This window comes from Rutidosis leptorrhynchoides, chromosome 5 (assembly GCF_046630445.1).
Source record: "Rutidosis leptorrhynchoides isolate AG116_Rl617_1_P2 chromosome 5, CSIRO_AGI_Rlap_v1, whole genome shotgun sequence".
Lineage (NCBI taxonomy): Eukaryota > Viridiplantae > Streptophyta > Magnoliopsida > Asterales > Asteraceae > Rutidosis > Rutidosis leptorrhynchoides.
In genome coordinates this window covers 285,061,197-285,086,945 of record NC_092337.1, presented here as the reverse complement: position 1 = coordinate 285,086,945, position 25,749 = coordinate 285,061,197, and the positions used below count along the sequence as shown (strand labels likewise).

Below are 25,749 nucleotides of genomic sequence, written 5' to 3'. Positions count from 1 at the left end.
ACCCATGAGATTGCAATTCAGGCCCAAGTTACTTCAACAGCCCAAGTAATAATTAGTAGCCCACTTGAATGGTAAAATGGATCCACAAGATAGTCCAGTAGTATGATTTAGATAAATGGATTGATGAGTTGTGGTTTTTGGTACAGGTACGAAGTAAAACATAAGTTAATTAGCAGTAGTTCAACGAGTTTGTGATTTGGTTTAGGGTGATGCCACACGATCGAACAAGGAACATAAGCAAACATTCGATGGTCTCTTATGTTGGTGGTGGTGGCTTATTGATCATCGTGCAACACTATTAACGAGATAGAAATAGAAAAACGATGATGGCTTGGTGATCATTGAAGATGATAATGACTACGATTATGATCATAAATCCAGAATCAGAAAACAGAAAAATTTGATCCATATACCTTTATACATCCATCATCTTCATTAATGTGTCGACTATTCATCATCGTTTTTCAATCATCGAGCCATTATTATTTAAGTTATTATTCATCATCTTCCTCGTCACTCCATCTTCATTATGCACCATCATCGTCATCATTCTTAATCGAGTTTCTCTTCATCATCGAGTACTTTTATTGTTTAATCACCATCATCACTTTACTTCCTTTGTTCACTGTTTCAGGAAACAGAAACTAGTATCATCATCATCAATGTATCGCCCTTCAACATCTTCATTCACGTCATCAACATCTTCTTCGTACATCATCATGTATCATTATCGAACGTTACCCTCACAGAAAAAAAATACAGTCGCCATCACAACAGGTTCTTGGGCCGATTTAGACTTAATATAGATTAAATGGGCCGTTCCAATTTAAATGGGTTTAAACACTTGGGTTAACAATATGGCTTTACAGTAATGAGGTATGATTATGATTATAACAAAAATTAAAAGCAGGCGAGATTGTAATTTCCAAAATGCACAAGTGGGGTTATAGATTAGGTGTTGTCTGCCATTTAGGTTGCAATTTGTTTCACTTGCAGAACAGCTCACAACCCCTTTTTCTTTGTATGGAAGGTGCCAGCTATAATTCCATTAGTGGTTCTTTTTAATATTTTAGTTTGTATAAAAGGGAAGGTGATGTAGTAGCTGTCGGCCATTAGAAAAAGAAAACAAAAAAATTGATTTGGCAGTACCTTATTTAGATCGGTCCTCAATAATTCTGTAATAGTCTTGGTTTGAAATATGATCTTTCGATGGCCTACAAGGTGTTGGTCCTACAGACACGCATGCAGCAATTGGTTTGTCTCTCGAACAGATAGAAAACAAAACAAAAAAAAAATACAGGTTACTCGAGACAGTAAGTGGTTTTGAGGGTTTGATGAATTGGTGATCGAATGTTAACAGAAAACAGTAGGTGTAGCAGTAATAAATCATGGTTCAGTTTTTTTGTTTGAAACCGAACCGAAAACAAACATATAGTAACAATAGTAGGGTGGTTTTTGGTTGTTGTTCACAATGGTGGTGTTTCCAATAGTGATGAAATAAGATTGATAACAGAAGGGAGCTCATAATTTAACATGTATTAATTGAAAGATATCGGATGATGGAATGAGAGAAGATGGAAAGAAAAGTGGGTTTGTTATTCGTGATAGAAAAAAGAAATATAATGGCAGCAGTTAGTGTTAGGTTAATCTTGAGGCCCAATGTTTGGTCCATTATTGTAGCAGTCCGATAAGAGAGTTCAACCCGTTAACAAGTAAAGAAGCCCAATTTATGTGATCTAGTAGCATTAACAAATTAAAGTAAGAAACGGGTATTGTACGTGTGAAGAATGGGTCATAAGTAAGGTCTTGGGTCAGGCTGATATAATGGGTTTATGGAGGAATGGAAGTCGGGATACATGAGATTACATGTACACACATTTGTCTGTTAGTTACTAGCTACTTTTTAGGAGTTAAGAGTTTATTTAAATAGCTGATGTAGATGTAGTAGAATAATAGGAAGAGAAGCACGATGCGGTCTCTTTTGTAGAAAGTAGTTGCTTTTATAATATCTTTAATTAAATTTTGAAGTTGCAGTTTTGTGTAAGTTAATATTATTATAATAGTAATTTTAATTATTCTATATTTTTTTTTTAATTTCAATTTATTAAATGTACTTTATTAAGTCAAGATATTATATCTACACTTATGTTTATATATATATATATATATATATATATATATATATATATATATATATATATATATATATATATATATATATATATATATATATATATATATATATTTATATTTATATTTACTTACACACAATGGTTCGTGAATCGTCGGAAATAGTCGAAGGACAATTGAATTCATAATAACAGTTCAAAAATTCTGAGACTAACATTATAGACTTCGCTTATCGTGTCGGAAACATATAAAGATCAAGTTTAAATTTGGTCGAAAATTTCCGGGTCGTCACATCATGTCTTAGACTTACACTTGGGTTATGATGGTCAAACCTTGGTGAAAATGATGCAAACACATCAACGATTTGTACACTTGAAGCTATATGCATCAAGGATGAGAACCATGATAAGCATCGAGCACCAAGAACCACCGGAACCTACTGACCCTACAGTTTTACTGTTTCTGTGTCTGACCCGTATGACCTGGGCAGCTGTAACCATGATTTTCAGTTAGATCAGTTCGAGTATATAACTTTTCATTTAGGACTCGTCTTAATCCGAGTTACCGTTTAGGATTTATGGCCCTCCGATCGTCACTATGTCCTTTTAACGTTGTGCAGAAAATTCTGACCTACTCGCACTTAAACCGTCGCCACGGTCAAACGAAGACGAGTTTGCTTCTGGAATTTTTACCACAACTAAAGGAATCATATATGGAGCCATGGCCACTGGTCTCACCTTATTTCAGTAAGGGTAGAGGCCTTGGTGACTGGCCGAAGTCAGCCTTTGTTTTAAACTACTTTCATAAACGAAACTTACTTTACGCCTTTTATTGATGATGAATGATGATGACCTTTAAGACCTTATTTACATACTTTTAAACCTATTCAGACGATTTACTGACTTAGTACTATTTTACTTAGGTTGAGAACTTCCCGGACCTACACACTTGCTTATTTCCCGAGCCATACTTTACCGCTACTTTATCATTGTGAGTTATAGCATTCCCTTTTTACTTTAACTTATTATGGGAACTGAGAATACATACGGATTTTATGTTTTACATACTAGGCATGAGTACTTAAACTTTATATATGTGTGGGTTATACAACGGCATAAACATTCCCTTTAGCTCGGTAACGTTTAATCATTGGTTTTTGAACCGTGAACGCGAATCTTAGATATGGATCCATAGGGTTTGACATCCCCACTCGGGCTAGTCGCGCTAGCATTTAACGAGTGTTTAATACTTCGTAAATATACGCACTTGCCAAGTGTACTTTCAGGGGGTATAAACGTTAAGTTAGTTACCAAGTGCCCACGGTTAAACATATACTTTATCATACTGATTTGGATTACTGTTTGAAACGCTCTTTGTAGCACTGAAATCTCGTGGCCTACCTTACATTACTGTTATACTTAAACTGTAGCTTACCAACCTTTGTGTTGACGTTTTTAAGCATGTTTTTCTCAGGTGCTTAAAGTTATTTCCGCTGTTATACTAGTCTTGCTGTAGACACCCGCTGCTTTAGAGATGTCACTGCATGAACGCTAACTTTTGCATTCAAACTTTAGTACTTTTGAAACGATGATTTCTAACAACCATTGGGGTCACATTCATTGGTTAATTGCTTCTACTTAGTGAAGCATACTTTTGATGTAAAACATTCGACGTTGGTTATGACGACACTTTTTTTACGAATGCAAACTCTTTTTGAAATCGCATATAGTACTTAACCTTGTAATGATCCTGTTGTTGATGGTCCGTACATGATGATTTAGTATGTGGCATCACATTTGGTATCAGAGCATTGGTTGTAGGGAATTAGGCTGCATTAGTGAGTCTAAGACCGACCCGAGTAGGATTCACTAATAGGACTAATCTACAACTTGCTAGTTTACTTGCTTCCGCTGAACATATAGCGTAAAGATATAGCGTTTCGCCGAGTTCCCGGCAGCGGCGCCAAAAACTTGATGTAGTGCGAGGTGTATACGAAATACTATGATTTTTACTACGAAATACTACGAAATATGATACAAGTTTTAATTAATTTACGGATGGGATATACCTAAACCTTGATACAACACTTATAGGCAGTGTACCTAATCATAGAGTAGTGTAGTTTTTAGTAAGTCTGGTTCATTTCACAGGGAGATGGCTTATTGCGTACACTATATTTTTAAACAATTATATTTGTATAAATATATATATATTAGTAATATAGTAGTATTATTATTATTATAAAAAGGGGGTTTTACCGTTTAATGACCGGTTTGTCGATTTTATATAAAGCGTAAAGATAAATGACGATAAAATAAATGACAGAATTTAAATTGCGATAAAGTAAATTGCAGTAATTAAAATGACAGTAAATAAAGGTACGATGAAATATGAAATAAAAGTATTATGCTTATCTAAACTTCCGTAATCATGATGTTTGACGTTTTGATTTTAATTTATTTATCTGGGTTAATTGTCCTTTGTCCTGAATTTATTTGATACCTATCTGGTTTTTGTCCATAATAGTCCATCGGTCATAATTATAAAGTTCGAGTGTCCTTAACCTTATTCCCGAAGTCAAATATTCCAACTAATTAGGGATTCGAACTGTAACAAGGTTTTAATACTTTGTTTAATGATTATACCAGGTTATCGACTGCGTATAATTCAAGGTTTTAATACTTTGTTAACAATTACAGCAATTACCCTTGTATGTAATCCACCCCTGTTTTAATGAGATATGAATATTAATTTACCCACTTGATCAGAATGAATAATCAATTACCCAACCCGAATACTTAATTAAATGATCGTAAACGATGTCGTATAAACGTCACTAAATAGGACATACATAATCATTTTAATAATTATTAGATTAACTAATTTGAAGATAGGTTCGACAGATTCTAATGAGTTATCATTCGATTAGACAATACCCCCTATCTATTAATAGTCAATAGTCCAATGTCCACAAGTGTCGGTCTTTTATCCAAACCTTAATTATGGTACAAAATATAATAACCCCGTCTTAATATTTAGTCTAACATCACGATTACTTTGGCTCAAATAAGCATAATAATAACTTAGTTACGAGACATTAATTTAAAAAGGAAGAACATAGCTTACAGTGGTGATTAATCGAGTAGCGTTGCACGGACAGAATTTCGACTTAAAACCCGTAAAACATTCTTAAAATAACTTTATTATTATTAAATTAAAATTAAAATTATATTATAAATATATATATTTACGTTACATATGAAGGAAAAGAAAAAGGTGGTTTTACTCGTCGAAAAATGCTGAATTTATAGGACTTGGCCAGGAATCTGGCTTCATGCGATCGCATGAAAAATGGTCTTCCTGGCCATGCGATCGCATTGCCAGCTGGATCAGGCCACCTACTTTTGTTTTCTAGTTTTGCCGACTTTTTATTATATAATATAATATATATATATATATATATATATATATATATATATATATATATATATATATATATATATATATATATATATATATATATATAATTTTAAGAATTATTTATATATTATATTATATTTATGTGCATAGTTGACTTGTAATTTTAGCTCCATTGCGTCGCGCGTTGAAAGTTGGTTCATGTCCCGGTTCCGGATTTTCGAACGTCCTTGCGTACAATTTAATATCTTGTATTTTGCGTTTTGCGGTTTGTACTCTTATTATTTTTGGACGTTTCTCATCAATAAATTGAACCACTTGAATTATATCTTGTACATTTGAGCTTTTTGGTCATTTGCGTCTTCAAATCGTCGTTTTCTTCTTTTGTCTTCGCACTTATTTATTTAAACGAATATTACATAAAAATAGAACAATTGCAACTAAAAGCTTTACATATTTGAAGGATATTGAGCCTAAATATATGTTCATTTGGAGCACTATCAGTTGGTTTTTATCTGTCTAAAATGGTGGAAGGAATACAGGACGGGGGAATAATAGGAGGAGGTATTTTTGTTACTCTCATTGGAGAGTATTTGGGTGTAGATAGGGATCAAGGGGGTCCACTGATGGTGTGTAGGGAATAGGATGAGACTTTAGGATTGCGGGTCTATCAAGGTGCAAAGGTATTAAAGAGCAGACGCAATTAGGCAGTACCATATCAGGGCTCTCATCCACAGGTAGAGAGGTTCAGATGAGGAAATGGAGGAAGCGGATGACATTAGTGATGTCATTAGGGAGGTTGTTACTGACGTTTACCAGCGTATAGATGAGGTAGAAATGACAAACGAGGCTAGACATAGTCAGTACGAGCAGTGGCACGCCGAGAATGTGTACGAGCATTCCAGGCAACGACAGCATGATAGATGGTACTATCATCAGCATCAGATCATGAGCCAGCTATCACCTCAGGTACCAAATAACTACGTACCGACCCGACCTGCTTACTATCCGCCACACTAGCTCGATATGCGACCACCATTTACTCTCTACGACCCCAACCAAGCCTATCAGCACATCTATAACCAACCATGGAACCCGACCGACGACATGAACTGGAACCCCTATCCAGATTGATACAGTTCCCGTTGGTGATTTTTATCTTTTATTATTTTTATTTATGTTTAAAACATATAATATTGTGATACTTTTATTAATTTTTAACATTTTCTTATTTTGTTACTAATATTCGTATTTATAATTTGAAAGTGGGATGTTAAGTCCCATTTCAAATTACCATGCATGTTATTATTTGTATGTATGTATATTGTCAATTGTACACAACAGGGTAAAACAGCGAACTTTCAAAGACTGGCATTAAGTTCAGCAAAAGCTACTAATTTTGACGACAAAACGAAAAACAAATGTGATGTAACAACAAGACGGAATGAACAAATGATGTGCACCATTTATCATTCAACAAACAAACGCCAATATGTTTGGAAACTTTGATAAAATTTAATCATTTTTCTACGTTAATCACCCTCAATAATTTAAATTGTTACTGATTTCTTGCAAATGAGGGCATTGCAAGATCATAAGTGTGGGAAAGGGTTAAATTCTTTCGGATTTTTAAAATTTTTTGACTTATACACTTGGTTACCATTAAAAATACTAGTAACGCAGTAGTTGTATTAGAATCTAGTGCTCTCTGATAATAAAGAACAGCCCTAGTCTTATATACTGACTACCCAATTCTAGTAAAAAATTTCAAAATTTTCAACTAAATGAACTCAAAATTATGTTTATACATATTTATGAACGATAAAATTAGGTGTTAACACCGAAATTATTGTTACCTCAGAAAGGACATAAATTGATAAACAACTCAAAATACTAGAATTCATTTAAAATGGAATAGAGGAAAATAAAAAGGCAAAGAAAGGAAAATAAAAGCCAAGTGTGAGAAAATTTACCAAGTTATTTAGAACATATGTCACATATTTTTGTACAAATAATTAAAGATACTTTTGTTTTGGACGATATTAATCAGTTTTACCCAGTTTATTGTAATAGAATTTAAAAGGAAGTAAAGTCTTCCGAGAAAAAGACACGCGCTTCTTGATTTAGGTCAGGAAGTTGTCATCCAGACCAATTGTAGAGTCTACGAAAAACCTTGAAAAGTTTTCTCGAAAATCAGCTGGAAATCCACGGACCTCAGCATCAAACAGGATCACCAAGTGGTCAGACTTATCCTAACCATGAGAGGATCTGTCTCGTACAATGGGGGGCACCATGCAAATTAGCTTATAAGACTAATGAATCAGATCCCCAGAAAGGATAATCTCCTTAAAAGATCAAAAATCAGCTTTTAAGCCTGATATTACTCAATCCTTGAGATTGACCTTAAAGATTGAGAATTAAAAACTCATGGAATTCGATGATATCTAAACTCGAGCTTGAACGAGAAAATATTTTGATCAAATTACAAACCGATTTGTTTTCTGAAAACCCATTTTCAATGCGTTCATTACCATTGAACGTAAAATCCTAGGAATTCACCGGAATTCATTAGGTCACCTGAACCAAATCGGGTGTCAACCGTAAGAACGGTGGTTGCATAGCATGGTCAAAGACAGGACCTTGTGCCAGACTGAAAAACTATAGGGTGATCTTTACTATTGCTCCTACAAAGGATAGTAATTGCATCCGACACGATATAGACTAGAATTATCAGCATGTCACGGGACATTGCCTTAACAGTTGCTTGTTCAACGCTTTCCTTTACAACCGGACGGTAGTTTACCGAAAGGTAATATACGGAGCAAGTAAACTGGACGTGTTGCTTTCCCAATACAAGGTTAGCAAGTGGGTGACACAAAACCATAAGTTTTGAGCTAAAATTTTCAAATCTGAAACCCACAAAAAGAATTTGCAAACACCAGTGAAGGGTTATTCCGGAAAACTTATCTAGGGTAAAAGCTAGATTGAATTTTCAAAAGATCAAATGTTTTCATAAAGATCCAATTTCCTAAAGGATCTAAATTTTTATAGTCATGTGGGACTGTAAACCACAACGTTACTATCATTGTTCATACCACCGTATAGAAATCACTGATGTATAAAGTGTGAAGAATAAAGAAGTGATTCTAGTATTTTTATTTCAAGACTATATTACAAGCAACGCTCAAGTGTGGGAATATTTGATAATGCTCAAAACGAACATATATTTCATAGCATTATCCTTCAAGAAAGACAAGCTTTTAGTTGCAATTGTTCTATTTACAAGTGATATTCGTTTAAATAATAAAAGGTGAAGATAAAAGACAGATTCAACGATTTGAAGATGCAAACGACCAAAAAGCTAAAAAGTACAAAGTACAATCAAAGTGATTCAATTTATTGATAAGAAACGTCTCAAAATTACAAGAGTACAAGCCGCAAAACGCAAAGTACAAGATATTAAATAGTACGCAAGGACGTTCGAAAATCCAGAACTGGGACCAGAGTCAACTCTCAACGCGCGACGCAACGGAGCTAAAATGACAAGTCAACTATGCACATGAATATAATATAATATATAAATAATTCTTAAAATTATATATATTATATATATATTAAAAACCGTCGGCAAACAAGAAAACAAAAGCATGTGGTCTGATCTAGCTGGCCATGCGATCGCATGGCCTGGAAGCACAAAAGCCATGTGATCGCATGGAGTCCTTTAGCTGCCCACATTCTATAAAAAGCAAAGAATTCGGCCGATTTATGTACACAAAATATCAATATCTCTCACTCTCAATATATATATATATATTTATATTTATAATTTTAATTTTAATTTAAAGTTAATAATAATAAGGTTATAGTGGTGAACGTTTTAAGTTTGTAAGTCGAAATTCTGTCCATGTAACGCTACGCTATTAATACTCATTGTAAGTTATATTCAACCCTTTTAAATTAATGTCTCATAGCTAAGTTATTATTATGCTTATTTAAATTGAAGTAATCATGATGTTGGGCTAAATATTAAAGACGGGGTTATTGAGCTTTGTACCATAATTGGGGTTTGGACAAAAGAACGACACTTGTGGAAATTAGACTATGGGCTATTAATGGGCTTTATATTAACTAAATGATACCTTGTTAATTTAATATGAAGACTTATAATTTGACGTATTATTCATAACAACATACGCTTAACTGGGTACGGTGGACGGGATATCTATAAATACCAATAATTGTTCATTTTACCGGACACGGGGATGGATTAATGGTTAATGGACTCATTAAAACAGGGTTGGATTACATTCAAGGGTAATTGGTGTAATTGTTAACAAAGTAGTAAAACCTTGGATTACACGTAGTCGATAACCTGGTGCATTCATTAAACAAAGTATTAAGACCTTGTTACAGTTCGAATCCCCAATTAGTTGGAATATTTGACTTCGGGTATAAGGATAATTTGACGAAGACTCTCGCACTTTATATTTATGACTGATGGACTATTATGGACAAAACCGTATGGACATATCGAATAATCCAGGACAAAGGACAATTAACCCATGGGAATAAACTAAAATCAACACGTCGAACATCATGATTACGGAAGTTTAAATAAGCATAATTCCTTTATTTTATATCTTATCGCACTTTTAATTATCGCACTTTTTAATTATCGCAATTTTATTTATCGTCATTTTATTTATCGCACTTTAATTTATCGCACTTTAATTATTGTCATTTACTTTACGCTTTAAATTAAGTTATATTTATTTTTAATATTTTACATTAGGTTTTAATTGCGACTTAAGTTTTAAAATCGACAAACCGGTCATTAAACGGTAAAAACCCCCCTTTTATAATAATAATAATATTACTTTTATATATATATATATATATATATATATATATATATATATATATATATATATATATATATATATATACAAATATAGTTTAAAAATATAGCGTTAAACTTGGCTAGCTCCCTGTGGAACGAACCGGACTTACTAAAAACTACACTACTGTACGATTAGGTACACTGCCTATAGTGTTGTAGCAAGGTTTAGGTATATCCACTCTAATAATAAATAAATAACTTGTGTAAAATTGTATCGTATTTAATAGTATTTCGTAACAAAAATATAACTATTTCGTATACGCTGCTGTACACATCACCTATTCTTTCTTTCAGCAACACCATTCATCTGAGGAGCGTATGCAGAACTGGACTGCATATTGATACCTTTTTCAATACAGAAACCTGCAAAATACTGATTTTTGAATTTTGTTCCGTTGTCGCAACGAATCTTTCTCATTTTGAGATTAAAACCTGTTTCTAATCGATTGATTAGCACTCTTAAATTTTCAAAAGTATCGGACTTCTCTCTTAAAAACATTACCTAAGAGAATCTTGAATAATCATCAGTTACAACCAGATAGTACTTATTTCATCAATGCTTTCAAAATGAATTGGACCGAAAAGATCCATATGTAACAATTCAAGTGGAGCATAGATTGGATTGTACTTCACCAGCTTATGAGCTTTCTTGCTCTGCTTACCCTTCTTACACGGAACCCGTGTTCCTGAAATCTGAAATGATCGAAGATCAACACCTTCTACAAGATTATTGTGAACAAGGTGATTCATTTTCTGAAAACTTAAATGACCCATGCGTTTGTGCTATGTAATAGAGTCTTGTTCAGTCGCTTTAGAAACAAAGGCTTGATGATGTTCAGCAGTTGAAGTAGCAACATTCATATCCAACATTCTAGGAGCCTTCATCAAAATCATTTCAGGAGAAATCACAAACTCAGGTTTCAGAATGTAGCTGAATTCGTCATCAAATGCTACTTTAAAAGATTTTTCACATATTTGTGAAACCGAAAACAAATTATTTGCGAGCTCTTGACAATCGTTCACTTTGCCGAAACTAACTTTCTCATTTTTCAATAACCCTTGAGCTGAGATGTGACCACTTTTATCTCCAGCAAATGTAACATAATCTCTTTCTATTTATACTCTACAAAAACTGCCCAAAAAATACAGAGGAATGTCGTTCCTCTTTTAGGAATGTCGTTCCTTGGCTCTTTGAGTGGAACGCCGTTCTTGAGTGTCACAAACATCGTTCCTGAATCGTTCTCTAAATGCCAAAAATTTATGTTTTCATTTCCTTTGTAATCGCCCAGGTAGAAAGTCGTTCTTAGCTTTGGAACGGTGTTCTTGAAGATGGAACAACGTTCTTTGATGATGGAACGTCGTTCTTGTTGCCAGGTTGAGCACATTGCAGTTTTCTTGATACATTTGCTCACTTTGGTCAATTTTACACCAAATTTATATTTAGAACTGCAATAGCACTCAGAACGCAAATAAACTCAAGATCATAGCTTTTCGAGCTCTTTGAAAACGAAAACCGAGTAAAATGAGGTAGATATTGCGTGAGAAACCTAGCGTGAATGAGCAATATCAACAAGGTACAACACATAACTATACGACTAAGTTCATTTGAGCGTTCGGGGTCACACACTTATACACCTAGACGTCAATTAATAATATATTACGCGATATATATTATTCAACTAATAAAAAATTAATTAATTAATTTATATGTTAATTAATTATTAAGCTGTACTCGTATTTCGTATGGAACAAGTTGTTTGCAAAGAGGAAATAGCATTTAGCCACCGACTTTATCACATATAAATATTATGATATTGGTTCTTTCCCGGTGTGCACAACAACAGAAAAACCTCTACGAAAATGGTTTTGCATTTTTTCGTTTTCGACAGAAAATTATAAAACTCATTCTTGTTTTATATGGCAACAATAAACCCATACGATTCCTTTTGTGATACAAACGAACAATAAAAATATTTATCGAGTTTTACGATTCAATTAAATAATTCTTGCGATTATTTATTATTACTTGACGGGACTACCACATCCGTTTGACGTTGTTCGAAGCGTAGTGTACCCTAGCGGAAATCATACTTTTGATTGTTAGTTTCTCTTCCATCAATCTGGTTCTTCAAGAAAGGTATAATCTTTAAACTCTCTTGTTGTATTTATTTATTTAACCATATAAATCATATGGATCCGTTTAGGTGATTTATTATTAATCTAATTAATACACTTCCGCTTAAATTGTTATTGTTATTATATGTATAAACATGATATTAATTGATGAGAAAATTGCTTTCTTAAAACCCTAAATCACAAACAGTATCTTCGAATACAAAAGCCAATGGTGGAAGGGAATAAGGGTAATGATGAAGCTGGTCCAAGTAGTCGAGTTGGCCCAGATAAACTCACTACATGCAACAAGTTTGGTACTTTAACAAACTATGTGGATTATAATGCTGATATGGACTTTAATATAATAGATGAAGAAAGTGATGTTGAGCCAGTTTTGGATGGTAATGTCAAGGATGTACACTATGAGGGCTAAATATTTCCAATGATTAACATTGTTTCATAGAACATACAGGTTCTGAACCCGACCCCAAAACAACAAGAGGTTTGTGAGGTTATAGCTAGTAATGAGATTTGTGTATGCACGATTTAGGAATCACATGTTCCTTTGGATCATCTGAATAACATATGTAATAATAATTTTCCGAATTGGCATTAGTCGTCAAACAATAGGGTTTGTGATAAGGGTACGAAAATCATTTGTTGTTGGGATCCTGGTGCTGTTCACTTAATGATCATTATAGTTACATAGAATGCCGTCCATTGCTTGGTTAAACAGCTAGGAGGTGACAAACAACTTTTTATTTCTTTTGTATATGCTTCTAACCATTATGCTGATAGGAGACTATTGTGGAATGATTTACTGATGCACAAGGGATTTGTTGGAAATCATCCATGGGTGAGTATAGGAGATTTCAATGCTGTTTAATTATGGTTTATAGGAGACAATTGTGGAATGATTTAACTGTGGCAGGCTCTTCAAAATTTACTATAGTTATGCTAGAATTTAAATGTGTTGATGTTAATCACTCAGGGATTTGATTTACTTGGAACTAGAGACCTTGGGCAAGCACGGGAGTGTTAAAGAAAATAATCGCGTTAGGGCCGGCCAACCATACTTTTACATATTGAGAGGTTTGCAGATGCGTACATGTTGTTTCAACCCTTTAGAATTTCAGACCATAGCCCGGCTATTCTCAATTCAAGTCACGTGGCGGTACAGAATCCAAAACCATTCAGAATTTTTGAATTATTTGGTGCAAAAGGATAATTCGAAAAGCATTGTTCTGGATGGCTGGAAGGTAGAGGTCCAAGGGCATGCGATGTACACAGTGGTTAAACTTCTTCATCTATCGAAATCGCCCCTTCTTAAACTCATGTGGGAGAGAGGTAATATCTTGTATCGTTACTTTTCTTGCATTATTACTGTCCATTTGTTGTTTGTCGGATCACAATATCTTGATTGGTGATTGTTGTTGGGTCAATAAATTCGTAACAAGAAGAATATTACATAATCAGCCAAAACAATGTTGAAAATGAATACGCTTATCTAATTATGATTTTTTCTTGTTATATAGAGTTAGATTAGAATTAGAATAGATATAGATATAGATAGATTAGATTAAAAGTTAGATTCGAGGCTAGATATAGATAGATTAGATTAGATAGTTGATTACCGTCACGATTAGCAGGAATCAGTAACTTGGTGCTGATACTGAAATGGTGTGAGGGCATAACAGTGATGATATTTAAATTTTCACCTGTTACATGGGACTCTGTTTCTACCCATGCACTCAAGGGTTTATAGTTAATTTTTATAATATGAGTCGGATGAAGAATGATTAGGAGATGTGAAGTTATCATTTTGAGACACAAAGAAAGGTGGATGATTACGTGTGGTGAAATTTAAGAAAAATATTGTATCCTCATCGTCAACTCAAGTTTGTAATTTTATTATGTCTCTAAAAGAGTAGATTGTGTATGTAAAGGAAATTTGTGTTCATGTAACTAGACACGACTAGTAGAGAAAAGCAGTTTGTGTGAAGATCATATTGTAGTAGATAGATAGGGGCAACGCCTCAGTCCTCACAAGCATCAATAATAAAAAAAATATATGTAATGTTGGTGATACTAATTTCGAAATTGTATATTGTATATCATGTAAATAGTAGTCTACTTGAGTATATTATGTTTTTTTTTATACTAAAATGACAAAATGTATGGATTTTTCATTAAACTAGAATTAATCCACGTGACATGGCTCACTCAGCTCTTTGTGTTGAGGTCACAGTTAAAAAGTTGAGATTGGATTGGTCATGGGTGGTACTAGTCAACATGTTGGATGGTTTTTATTCTCTGAAAAGAGGCACCCACGCCCTTTATATCATACAAAAATGTATATATATGTAGGTGCGTAGTATGATTAAAAAGGTTATTTTATTCTAGTAATAATGTAAATAGAATAATTTAGAATGTATATGTACATCATTTCTTTTCTGGCTACTATCTATATCCATTGGACCTATCAGTGATCAAGCATAAACCAAATCCAACCATTAATATGTAAATGGGTCAAAGTTGCTACCTATATTATCAACTACCAGCGTACCATTAGTCCGTTTTAATGCACTAGAATCAGGTTACACCCCCTAAATCTCATTAGTATTGTTAGCTGTAACATATTTACTATTTATCATCTCTGAAAACGTTTTAACTGCTCCTTTATTATCATTTGAGAGTATGTTGTATAGATTTTGGTTTACCAGTCTACACTCGATTGCTATTTAAATGTTATTTGTAAAGATTCATTCCTATGCTCATCAAATCTTGTGTTTCTGGATGCAGGGTAGACTTGGTGGTTTTTGTAATTTGGGTACTTTTCATTCTAGCATTTATAGTTTTCTTGGCGATTTCATTATATTACGGACAATTAAAACTTGCTTTAGTATTAGCAACCATTACGTTGTTACTAATCTTGTGTATGAAGATAACCAAACACGTAATATTGGCCCAGAAAAATAAGTGCAGGATGCTTCTTCCTTTATCGATGTAGGAGAATTCAAAATATGTCTTATGTATTCATATAATCTTAGCCCTGTTGAGTGTTGACTTATATTATGTTAATTGCAACAAATTTTAACCATTTTTGTAACCCATCATATGTCCTTTTTGTTTGTTATTAATTTTGTGTAATTGTAGCTGTGTCTGATAGAACTTTACGGTGTAGGTTATGTCGACTTGTGAGTTGTGACTCGCACTTTTCATGTAGTTATATGAATTCATATAAGTAGAGGTGACAATTTTAGTAAATTTACTTATGAAATGGAATTATTAATGTTTAATGTTTTCTAATAGAAGAATAAAAGTTAGATTAAAGTTATGGACTTACTGTAACAACTAAGCTGCTAAGGATTTAAGCCTAGAATTTAAAGCCAAGAATTTAAGCCTACTTAGTAAATGGTGATGGTGGGGGATTGAGACTTGATGGGGCTTCTCACCTATATGCAAGTCCATTTGGAAGTGTGGTATCAAAATTGAAAAGATTGGAGTACCCTTTATCTCCTCTCTAATTCGCAAAGTAGGGAGAGGTAAGTCCATTCGTTTCTGGAAAGAAATTCGGCTATCAAATGCAAACTCCAATCTGAAGCCGCTATTCCCAAGGCTCTACGCCCTTGAATGTAACAAAGATGCTCTAGTTGAAAGTCGAGTATGCAACAGTAGTGACAAACTGAGTGGCAATTGGTGCTGGAGAACAAACATTAGGGGAAGAGCTATCAATGAACTACAAGATCTCGAATGATTGGCAATGGACTTTGGGAGCAAATAGTCGTTTCTCGGTCAAAAGATTATTGTCTCTCTGTGATCAGATTCTTCTCTGCTCAGGTTCAGGATTTCGCCTGAATATGTGTAGGTGGATATATGGTACAACAACAACAACAACAACAAAACTCAATCCTACATATGTAGGGTATGAGAGAGGTAAGATGTAGACAATCCTTCCTCTATCCTAGAATACAGAGAAGTCATTTCTCTACCCAGAGTGAAACACTCCAAGAGCATAGAAAGTCTCCCTTTTAATGTTATATGGATAGAAAGATTGTTTTAGAATGGACCTCCAACCAATAAGTAGGTTAAAAAAACAAAAAAAATAAAATAAAATTATGATACTCCATGAAAATGGAAGAATCGAATTTTCATGGGTTTAAATCTGCTTGAATTTCAATTTAGGCGTTAAGTGGCAGTCAAGTCACCTATAATTCGACGCTTGCTGTTGACTAGATTAATAGAACCAATAGGTGGATATATGGTCTTCCAAATAAAATAAATATCCTTATTTGTCGGATTGGATTGAACAGTCGCTCAAATCTAGCAGCTAGAGGCGTGGTTTTGGAATCAATCCTATGTCCATTTTGTTGCAGAAATGAGGAAACTAGTGACTATTTGTTTACTGAATGTTCTTTCATATTGCCTTTGTGGAGAAGTCGAATCTGTTGGTGGGGCATCTCAGCTACAACGCCTTTAGGGGGTCTTGATTGCGGTTAGTTCGGCAAGTTTCAACATTGGATCGAAAGTGATTAATGAGGTATGTTTTGGAACGAGATATATATTAATGTGGTCAAAAGGAATAAATTAATTCATGCTCCAGTGGAGAGTTGAAATGCTATCCTAAATGAAAACATATTAAACAATACAAAAGTGGTGTCCCATATTTGGTTATCGAACAGGGAAGACAAGATCAACACTGATTTTAACGCCTGGAGATTGAATCCGAAAAGTCTGAATTTCAGACCTAATGAACTGATGGGAGTCCTGTAAGGTGGTGTCATATAAGGTGGCTCTTCCATTGTAAATGAAGAAGCTGTACAATTGGAGTCAGAACTACATTGTCGAGTTATTTTTTTTTTTATTTTATTTTTTTATTTTTTTGAAAAGCAAGATGAATTTATAAAATAAAAAAGAAATTACAAGATGGGTTGGGCAAGGCAACAAGCCCAGAACGAAAAAACAAGACCCCAACGCGAAACTAAACTAGAGAAGAACTAGCAAGAGCAACTATACATAAATACACAAAACAAAATAAAATAAAGCTGCTGAGGGAGCAGCAACTCGAACATGTCAGTATGCGTTAACTACACCAGGATTCTCCAACCACATAAGCCAGTCGATTTTCTTGTTCTTTAAACGATGGGAAATCCACTTGAAAGATTTGATTTGAATCTCATATACAGTTAAAGGAGCGTTCCACCCTTTACGATTGAAAACCACTTGGTTCCTATTTCTCCAAATCAAATAACCACAAAACCACTCCACCGCTTGCCAAAGTTCGACACCGAAAGGTGTCATCCTCTTAGAAGAATTTCCACGAAACATCTCATTTATGCTAAGATTTGAAACATTTCCTAGGTTCCACCATTTGAAGATTCGATCCCATATATCCATTGCCTGTTTACAAAATAACAACGAATGTTCAACCGTTTCGAGGTCGTCATCACAAAGAGGGCATCGGACACTATGAAGATCGATCCTCTTTTATCGAGCTCGACTCGAACCGGTAATCGGCATTTCATCGCCCTCCAAATAAATACCTCTAACTTGTTTGGGACCAAAGAGTTCCTTTCAGTACCAATATTAGAAGTGAACGATGCAAGTGAAATATCATCAATTAATTTATTTAGCTTGCGAACCGTAAGCGCTCCATTTGAGGCTAAAACCCTTTCCCACGAATCATTTTTGCTGATGTCAAAAGTTCTATCAGATAATAAGTTGATCAATTCTTCGAGTTCACCATGTGTACGTCCCCTAGGAGTGCTAATCCAATTCCAGTTCCAACTAACACTTGTCCCATTCCAAATCAATTTGTTACATATCGTCGTTTGCTTGTCACTTTCCAATAGATAAAGTCTAGGAAACTTATCTTTCAAACTACTATTCTCGATCCAGATGTCCTCCCAGAAGGAAGTTTCTGCTCCATTGCCAACTAGTCTCCGAAAGGAATTCGCGAAAGGGACTCCACAATTTTCAATAGCGTAACCTGCATTAATAATGCTTGACCAAATGCTCCCCGTGGGGGGTTGCTGTGAATGGCTAGAACCTGATGGTAACCCCCCCAGAAATCCCGTAAAAAACTTGTAATAATTTTTAGCCAAAAGGCGTCGGGTTCGGTTTTGAACAGCCACCACCATTTCCCTAATAGAGCAAGGTTCTTGTTTACAAGTGATCCGATATTTAACCCCCCCCCCCCCCCCCCCCCCCCCCCAATTCTCATAAGAGTTCATAACGGTTTCCCATTTTATTCAAGAGGTGTGTTTACCCGACCCCGTCCCGCCCCAAACGAACTTATTTCTAATAGACTCGAGTTTTTTGGAGACACATAGCGGGACACGGAAGAGTGATAAGTAGTACAACGAGAGGCTATTGAGGACCGACTTAATAAGAGTAACACGACCACCGAAGGAGACCGTTCTAGCTTTCCATTCCGAAACTCTTTTTTAAATTTCTCAACAACTAGCGACCAATCCTTAGTCTTTTTCATCTTTGAACCAACGGGGAGTCCTAGATAGGGAAATGGCAGGCTGCCTATTTGTAGTGACCTGAACTTTTTCATGTTTATCTATATTAAATGAAATTTTTATTTACATGATTAAGTGTTTCCAACATGTTAAGCAATCAAAGTTGTTAAGACTTGATTAATTGAAATAGGTTTCATGTAGACAATTGACCACCCTAGTTGACCGGCGATTCACGAACGTTAAAACTTGTAAAAATTATATGATGTTATATATATATATATATATATATATATATATATATATATATATATATATATATATATATATATATATATATATATAGTTAACATGATATTATGATAAGAAAGTATCTCACTAGGTTTATTAACAATGAATTATATACAAAAATGAGTTTATTGAATTAAGAAACTCGAAACGATATATATAACGATTATCGTTATAACAACGTCTTACTAAATACATATGAATCATATTAAGATATTGTTACACTATGTTTAAATATGTTAAATGATAAGTAAATACATCATTAAGTGTATAAACAATGAACTACATATGTAAAAACAAGACTACTAACTTAAGGGTTTCAAAACGAGACAAATATGTAACGATTATCGTTGTAACGACATTATATATATATATATATATATATATATATATATATATATATATATATATATATATATATATATATATATATATATATATATATATATATATATATATATATATATATATATATATATATCATATTAAGATATATTAATACATCATATTATCATGATAATATAATAATTTAACATCTCATTAGATATAATAAACAATGGGTTAACAACATTAAACAAGATCGTTAACTTAAAGGTTTCAAAACAACACTTACATGTAACGACTAACGATGACTTAACGACTCAGTTAAAATGTATATACATGTAGTGTTTTAATATGTATTTATACACTTTTGAAAGACTTCAAGACACTTATCAAAGTACTTCTACTTAACAAAAATGCTTACAATTACATCCTCATTCATTTTCATCAACAATTCTACTCGCATGCACTCGTATCTGTACTCGTACAATACACAGCTTCTAAATGTATTTACTATTGGTATATACACTCCAACGATTGGCTCTTAGCAGCCCATGTGAGTCACCTAACCATGTGGGAACCATCATTTAACATCTAGCATGAAATATCTCACAAAATAACAAACTAATGGAGCCTATATGATGGAGCAAGATTCACGTGAATGAGAGTGTACACAAACACTTTCATTTTGCAACTTACATGCATCAAACTACTCCCTCTCAAGTGTTCTTCCATTGTTCTAAGTGTTCTTCATCATCTTCATCAAAATCTAGCTCAATCTAGTTCATAAATCCATACATAAACCAAGTTATAAAACGACTACTCAAGAACACACCAACAACACTTTCAAGTTTGCTAGCTTACTTCCAATCTTGCAAATCCACTTTGAGTGATCATCCAACCTCAAGAAATCTTTCTTATTTATAGTAAGATATCTTTCTAATACAAGGTAATATTCATATTCAAAATTTGATTCAATTTCTATAACTTTAACAATCTTATTTCGAGTGAAAATCTTACTTGAACTTGTTTTAGTGTCATGATTCTACTTCAAGAACTTTCAAACCATCTAAGTATCCTTTGAAGCTAGATCAATTTTTGGTCACTTTCAGTAGGTTATCCACAAAACTTGAGGTAGTAATGATGTTCATAACATCATTCGATTCATATATATAAAACTACCTTATTCGAAGGTTTAAACTTGTAATCACTAGAACATAGTTTAGTTAATTCTAAACTTGTTCGCAAAAAAAAGTTAATCCTTCTAAATTGACTTTTAAAATCAACTAAACACATGTTCTATATCTATATGTAATGCTAATTTAATGATTTAAAACCTGAAAACCCGAAAAACACCGTAAAACCGGATATACGCCGTCGTAGTAACTCCACGGGCTGTTTTGGGTTAGTTAATTAAAAAATATGATAAACTTTGATTTAAAAGTTGTTCTTATGGGAAAATGATTTTTCTTATGAACATGAAACTATATCCAAAAATCATGGTTAAACTCAAAGTGGAATCATGTTTTCCAAAATGGTCATCTAGACGTCGTTCTTTCGACTGAAATGACTACCTTTACAAAAACAACTTGTAACCTGTATTTCCGACTATAAACTTATACTTTTTCTATTTAGATTCATAAACTTAAGTTCAATATGAAACCATAACAGCTTGAATTGTGACGACCCGGAAATTTCTGATCAATTTTAAACTTAAATCTTATATGATTTTGACAAGATAAGCAAAGTCTATAATATTGAGTTACAAAATTTTGAAACTGTCTACATTCAATTACCCTTCGACTATTCCCTACGATTCACAGACAGTTATGTGTAAATAAATATGTAAATATATATATACATATGAATACATATATATATGAATGTAAATATATATAGTAATTTGAAGTTATAAAATATAATTTAAACATAAAAATGAAATATGTAAAATAAGTTACAAAATAAATATGATGTAATTTAAAACGAATCTATATATATATATATATATATATATATATATATATATATATATATATATATATATATATATATATATATATATATATATATATATATATATATGATAAGGCTAAAAAGGAACATATATTTCATAGCATTATTCCCCAAGAAAGACAAGATTTTAGTTGCAATTGTTCCATTTTCAAGTGATATCCGTTTATATTAAATAAGTGCGAAGACAAAAGGCGAAAATGACGATTTGAAGACACAAAGGTCCAAAAAGCTAAAAAGTACAAGATACAATTCAAGAGGTTCAAATTATTGATGAGGAACGTCTCAAAATGACAAGAGTACAAGTCACAAAACGCAAAGTACACGATATTAAATTGTACGAAAAGGCGTTCGGAAATCCGGAATCGGGACATGAACTAACTTTCAACGCTCGACGCAACGGAGCTGAAAGTACAAGTCAACTATGCACAAGAATATAATATAATATTTAAATAATTCATAATAAGAATAATATTATATAATAAAAAGTTGTTAATTGAGCATAGTTCAGGGGTCATAAGTGAAAATTCAAATTAATCATTTGCCTATAAAAGGCCATGTAATCGATGAATTTAAGTACACCTTTTCTTTCTTTCTTCCTTCTGTAAAGAAATATATATTTATATTATAATTTTAATTTAAGTTAATTTTAATAATAAAGTTATGGTTTAGTTGGGTTAATGTAAGAAATGTTTTACGGGTTTTAAAGTCGAAACTCTGCCCGTGTAACGCTACGCGATTAATCACCACTGTAAGCTATGTTCTTCCTTTTTAAATTAATGTATCGTAACTAAGTTATTATTATGCTTATTTGAGCCGAAGTAATCGTGATGTTGGGCTAAAATATTAAGAAGGGGTTATTGAACTTTGGACCATAATTAAGGTTTGGGCAAAAGACCGACACTTGTGGAAATTGAACTATTGACTATTAATAGATGGGGGGTATTGTCTAATTGAGTGACAACTCATTGGAGTCTGTCGAACCTATCTTCAAATTAATTAACCTAATAATTAATAATGATTATGGTTGTCCTATTTAGTGATGTTCATATGGAATCTGTTATAATCATTTAATTAATCAATTGGGTTGGGTAATTGATTATTCATTCTGATCAAGTGGATGAATTAATATTCATAAACTAATTAAAACAGGGGTGGATTACATACAGTGATAACTGGTGTAATTGTTGACAGAAGTGATAACTGCGTCACAGTTTAAATCCTTAATCAGTTGGAATATTTGACTTCGGGTATAAGGGTAATTTGACGAGGATACTCGCACTTTATATTTATAACCGATGGACTATTATGGACAAAAACCAGATAGACGTATCAAATAAACCAGGACAAAGGACAATTAACCCATGGTAATAAATTAAAATCAACACGTCAAACATCATGATTACGGAAGTTTAAATAAGCATAATTCTTTTATTATATTTCTCATCGTATCTTTATTTACTGTCATTTTATTACTCGCAATTTTATTTACTGTAATTTTATTTATTGTCATTATTTTACGCACTTTAATTATCGTCATTTATCTTTACGCTTAAAATATAGAATCGACAAACCGGTCATTAAACGGTAAAACCCCCCTTTTATAATAATATTACTACTTATATAATTATATATATTTTGTATAAATATAGTTAAAAATATAGTAAGTATCACCAGCTCCCTGTGGAACGAACCGGACTTACTAAAAACTACACTACTCTACGATTAGGTACACTGCATATAGTGTTGTAGCAAGGTTTAGGTATATCCCATCCGTAAATTAATAAAACTTGTGTAATTTTGTATCGCTTTTCGTAATAAAAATAAGTATATTTCGTACCCCTTCGCTTTAACATCAAGTTTTTGGCGCCGCTGCCGGGGAGCGCTAAAACGCTATATTTTTAATTATAATAATATTGAAATAAAATATAATAATATAATAATATTGAAATAGAATATAATAATATAATAATATTAAAATAAAATATAATAATATAATAATATTTTAGAATCTATTTTGAATCGTAAAAGTTTTAAAAAGTCGTATTTATTAAATACTTCAGGGGTATATTATGTAACTTATAATTAATAATTTCTATAATGTCGCTTTCATGTGAATAGTAAATTAATTAATTTCTTTTCATTTACTATTCATGAATAGTAAATGAATTAAAAAAAAAAGTTTTGAAAAAAATAATAATTATAAAAACATTATTAATTTGTAAAAAAAAAAATCATTTTTTTTAAAAAAAAAAAAAAAAATTTGTAAGAAAAAAAATTCGTTTTTAAAAAAAAAAAAAAAAAAAAAATTTGTAAAAAAAAAATTCGTTTTTTTAAAAAATAAAAAAAATTTTAAAAATTTTTTTTTTTTTAAAAATAATAAATAATAATTTATTTTTTTTAGTTTTATTACCTTTAGATTTTTAGACTATAGTTACAATTTTTAGTATTAAGTTTAGTTTTGCATAGTTATTTTTATTTCTAGAATTTTTAGACTTTGCCGTAAAATCCCTTAAGTGCTTATTCCTTAGACTAAGTATTAGGTGCTTTAGAATTTTGCGACGCCATTTTTCGTGCTATTTTCTTATTTCGTATTTTTCGACGCCGTTTACCTATGTATCAATTACAATTCCAATTAGTGATCTCTATTTGTAGTTTTAATTTTAAGATAGTGATAGTTATAAGGTTGGATTAACCGCGTGTTTACAAACCACTCTTCGTCTTTTTCATTTTTCGACACTTTTCGACGCGCACTCTTTTTCTCTCTTATTTCTCGCCATTCTAGTTTTTAGGACTTAGAATTTTTTCTACTTCTTCTCTAAATTTCTTAAAATTACGAAAATTTATTTTAAGTGGTTAAATTGATAGACATCAAAATTTTCTGGTTCGTAGTAATAGTTGGATTTGTACGTGGACCGGGTTATTGGAGCCAAACAGTACTCAATTATATTGAGACCAAACGAATCCTGCCCCTCTGCTGCATCTTTTGGCTATTCGAAACGTGGGCAAAAATCAGAAAAGTCTATTAATTGGATAGCTTATTTAAGTTTTTCTTTTTTTTTATAACTACTAGGATATTCTGTGAATGCACCGAGCAAAACGTTTACAACCTTTCATACGTTCACCACCTGTAACTCGATCAAGACATTTAGCAAATATTGTCGCCGTTGATTTTTCTTTAGAATCATCATCCAGTCGAACAAATACTCCAATTCAAATTTCCGACAATCCATCTTTTGAACCCGATTTCACAACTAAGAAACTGGAGGATATTCAAGGACAATTCCAAGATCCTGAACCACAAACCGTTAAATCAGAGTCCTCTAGTGATTCGTATTCAACGAATTCAATTATGGAAGTAACGGAACCTCTAAGTATGGAAGATCGAATGAGAGCTAAACGCACGGGCTAAGGTCACGCCATTATTAAGCCAGAAGTTAATGCTCCAGATTATGAAATCAAAGGACAAATCCTACACATGGTAACTAATCAGTGCCAATATAGTGGTGCGCCGAAGGAAGATCCAAACGAACATCTTCGTACGTTTAATAGGATCTGTACACTATTCGAAATCCGAGAAGTTGAGGATGAACAGATCTATCTCATGTTGTTTCCCTGGACTTTAAAGGGAGAAGCCAAAGATTGGTTAGAATCGTTACCTGAAGGGGCGATTGATACATGGGATGTTTTAGTTGAAAAATTTCTTAAACAATTCTTTCCGGCATCTAAAGCCGTGAGACTTCAAGGAGAAATTGTTACGTTCACACAAAAGCCAAATGAAACATTATATGAGGCGTGGACAAGATTCGGAAGGATGTTGAGAGGATGTCCTCAACACGGTTTAGACACTTATCATATAGTACAAATATTCTATCAAGGTGTCAACGTTGCTACAAGAAAAGACATCGACATAACAGCTGGTGGTTCCATCATGAAGAAAACCGCAACTGAAGCTTACAAAATTATTGATAATACAGCCTCCCACTCTCATGAGTGGCACCAAGAAAAAGATATCGTTAGATCATCTAAAGCGGCTAGAGCCGATTCTAGCCATGACTTTGATTCCGTTTCCGCAAAAATAGATGCTTTTGAAAGACGAATGGA

At 33.0% G+C, this 25,749-nt stretch overlaps 1 protein-coding gene and 1 non-coding gene across 2 annotated transcripts; both read right to left on the bottom strand.

The window, feature by feature from the left end:
* Positions 1-17,635: 17,635 nt before the first annotated feature.
* LOC139849411 (uncharacterized) lies at positions 17,636-18,702 on the bottom strand. Its single transcript, XM_071839067.1, has 2 exons — positions 18,106-18,702; positions 17,636-17,962 (listed from the first exon to the last, which is right to left on the bottom strand). Exons 1-2 carry the CDS (start codon positions 18,700-18,702, stop codon positions 17,636-17,638), a joined length of 924 nt encoding a protein of 307 aa, XP_071695168.1.
* Positions 18,703-25,381: 6,679 nt separating this feature from the next.
* Positions 25,382-25,488, bottom strand: LOC139850881 (small nucleolar RNA R71). Its single transcript, XR_011760257.1, has one exon. It is a non-coding gene; the product is annotated as a small nucleolar RNA R71 (small nucleolar RNA).
* Between the last annotated feature and the right edge of the window lie 261 nt (positions 25,489-25,749).

Coding starts and splice junctions, on each gene's coding strand:
- LOC139849411 (XM_071839067.1), bottom strand. CDS start 18,702: ATGGTGGTGGCTGTTCAAAACCGAACCCGACGCCTTTTGGCTAAAAAT. Junction 17,963..18,105: donor TGGTCCCAAACAAGTTAGAG/GTATTTATTTGG, acceptor TTTTGTAAACAG/GCAATGGATATATGGGATCG.